The sequence below is a fragment of the Camellia sinensis genome, chromosome 4, assembly GCF_055761805.1.
Source record: "Camellia sinensis isolate YWXY chromosome 4, ASM5576180v1, whole genome shotgun sequence".
NCBI classification, from domain to species: domain Eukaryota; kingdom Viridiplantae; phylum Streptophyta; class Magnoliopsida; order Ericales; family Theaceae; genus Camellia; species Camellia sinensis.
The window spans coordinates 176129592-176132592 of record NC_138964.1 but is presented as its reverse complement, the minus strand read 5'-3'; the positions used below and the strand labels follow the sequence as shown (position 1 = coordinate 176132592).

Below are 3001 nucleotides of genomic sequence, written 5' to 3'. Positions count from 1 at the left end.
TTTGAGCTAAGTCTATTCAAAACATGATCAAATGCTACCAAAACACATGAAACTCGTTGTGTTTCCAAAATCAGAATAGATTCAACACATACATGAGGAAATTCTTGAAACTCATCATTCAAAATGCTATGAAACATGCATGCATGCATGAATTCATTCTTAATTCCCAACCTTTAATTCAATTCACATGTTAATTTGCCTACATAACTGATTTCAAGCATTAATCAACCAAATTACAAGGCTAGAGACTAACATTCTTACCTAAAGTTGATTACAAGTGTGATCCTAACTCAAAGCTTCAAATTATCTTCAATCTTCTAGCCAATTCCCCCATTGTGAAGTCAATTCTTGAATTGGACCCAAATCTCTCAACTCTCTATTTCTCTCTCGTCTCTTGCATCAGTTGGAGGGAATGAAAATGAGATAGGCAATTAAGTGGTAATTGGCAAAATAAAACAAATAGCATTATTTTAATCAAATTTAATCATTCCGAACCAAATTTTAATTAAACCTACCATAAAATTCTATAAATGCTAACTAGTACATAAATCAAGTCAACTTCTGATTCGGACGCCGATAAGGCTTTCAATTCGGAAACCGAAACTAAATCGTGAACAGATTTTTCCACAACGAACAGATAAAGACACAAAAATGATGCAACACACATGTAAATTAATTCCAAGTCTCTTCTAAATTACTGTTAGGCATAATTAAATACGGATTAATATTAATTAGAGGTTGGGGTTGTTACAGTCTTCCCCCTTTAAAAGAGTTTGGTCCTCCAAATTCGAATTACCTTCGTTCTGGAACAACATTGGGTCTAATGGGAACAAATCAGGATGTCTCTTCATCATGTCTTCTTCTGTTTCCCAGGTTGTATAGGTCCCTCTGTGGTTTTGCCAATCGACTTTCACCAATGGTATTTCTTTGTTTCTCAATCTTTTGATTCTGCGGTTCACAATCTGGATAGGTCTTTCCTCGTAGGTGTAATCATCTTTCAAAAGCACATGTGTTGGCTCAATGATGTGGAGTGGATCCCTCAAGTATTCCCGAAGCATCGAGACATGAAAGACGTTATGCATGTGCTCCATTACTGGTGGTAAAGCTACTTGATACGATACTGGGTTGATTTTCTCAAGGACTTCATAAGGTCCAACATATCTTGGCGCCAATTTGCCCTTAACACCAAACCGAGTTTGACCCTTCATCGGGGTCACTTTTATGAACATATGGTCCCCAACTTCATATTCCCTATCTCTTCTTTGGACATCAGCATAGCTCTTCTGCTGACTTTGTGCAGTTTTCAGACGTTGTTAGATTAATTTTACTTTTTCGGTTGTTTCTTGCACAAGTTCTGGTCCCAACAAAGGTCTATCACCTACTTCAGCCCAACATATCGGAGAACGACATTTTCTTCCGTACAAAGCTTCATAAGGAGCCATTCCAATGCTTGAATGGTAACTATTGTTATACACAAATTCAGCTAATGGCAGATAGGTCTCCCAATTCCCTTAGAAGTCTAACACACACATTCTGAGCATATCCTCTAAAGTTTGGTTAGTTCATTTAGTTTGTCCATCCGTCTGTGCGTGATAGGCACTACTCAACCTGAGTTCAGTCCCCAAAGCCTATTGCAAACTCTGCTAAAATCTTGATACAAACTTTGACTCCCTATCAGACACAATAGATACTGGCACTTCATGCAATCTCACAATTTCAATCATATAGATATTGGCCAACTTATCTGCGTTATAAATAGTTTTGACAGGCAGAAAATGGACAGACTTAGTTAAACGGTCAACTATAACCCAGATAGAGTCCATACCTCGAGAAGAGCAAAGCAACCCCACAATGATGTCCATGGTAATGTGCTCCCATTTTCATTCCGGTATTGGGAGTGGTTGTAGCAAACCAGCGGGTCGTTGGTGTTCAGCTTTAACCTGTTGGCAATGTAGACATCTAGCTACAAAGTCTGAAATACCCTGTTTCATTCCAGGCCACCAAAAATTCTATTTCAAATTATGATACATCCTCATGTTCCCCGGATGCATAGCAAATTTACTACTGTGAGCTTCGGTCATAACACGTTTCCTCAAATCATAATAATCGGGCACACAAAGACAGTTTTGGAATTTCAGTACATCATTCTCAAACAGAAATCCTAGACTTGGCTTTGAATCAAATTCCTCCGTGATCTTTTTCAAGTATTCATCCTCGCACTATTTCTGTTTGATCTCGTTAAGAATTGTAGGTTGAGCGGCAATAGCAGTAAATAGCCCATCTTGTTCTAGGTCAATCAACAATTCTTTTCGGTTGGATAGCAAACATGACAAATTTGCGCGGGATTTTTGGTTCAAGGCATCTGCTACGGTATTAGCCTTTCCTAGATGATATAAGATCTGCAAATCATAATCCTTGATTAGTTCTAAGCATCGTCTCTGTCTCATGTTCAATTCTTTTTGGGTGAAGAAATATTTTAAACTTTTATGGTCTGTATACACCTCGCAAGTTACCCCATACAAATAGTGACGCCATATTTTCAAAGCAAACACCACAGCCGCTAATTCAAGATCATGTGTTGGGTAATTCTTTTCATGAGGTCGAAGTTGTCTAGAAGCATAGACAATCACCCTTCCGTTTTGCATTAGTATACACCCCAAGCCTTTATAAGAAGCATCATTGTACATTTGAAACCCATCAGTACCATTAGGCAAGGTTAGGATTGGTGCAGTCACTAACCTGGTTTTCAACTCTTAGAAAACTGCCTCTCTTTGTTCATTCCAGTCAAATGGCACGTTTTTCTAAGTTAACTGAGTCAATGGCATGGCAAGCTTGGAAAAGTCTTTCACAAACCTCCGGTAGTAACCTGCAAGTCCCAGAAAACTTCGGACTTCTGTCACATTTGTCAGTCTAGGCTAATCCACGACAGTTTCAATTTTCTGAGGGTCAACAAAAACTCCATCCTTGTTGATTATATGTCCCAAAAATGCCACACTGTCAA

General features: G+C 38.5%; 1 protein-coding gene across 1 annotated transcript; it reads right to left on the bottom strand.

Moving 5' to 3' along the window:
- Window positions 1–689: 689 nt before the first annotated feature.
- Window positions 690–1208, bottom strand: LOC145824250 (uncharacterized). The gene is made up of 2 exons (XM_082923874.1): window positions 797–1208; window positions 690–697 (listed from the first exon to the last, which is right to left on the bottom strand). Exons 1-2 carry the CDS (start codon window positions 1206–1208, stop codon window positions 690–692), a joined length of 420 nt encoding a protein of 139 aa, XP_082780000.1.
- Between the last annotated feature and the right edge of the window lie 1793 nt (window positions 1209–3001).

Excerpts from the sequence above, each read along its gene's own strand:
- LOC145824250 (XM_082923874.1), bottom strand. The coding sequence starts at position 1,208 with ATGAAGGGTCAAACTCGGTTTGGTGTTAAGGGCAAATTGGCGCCAAGA.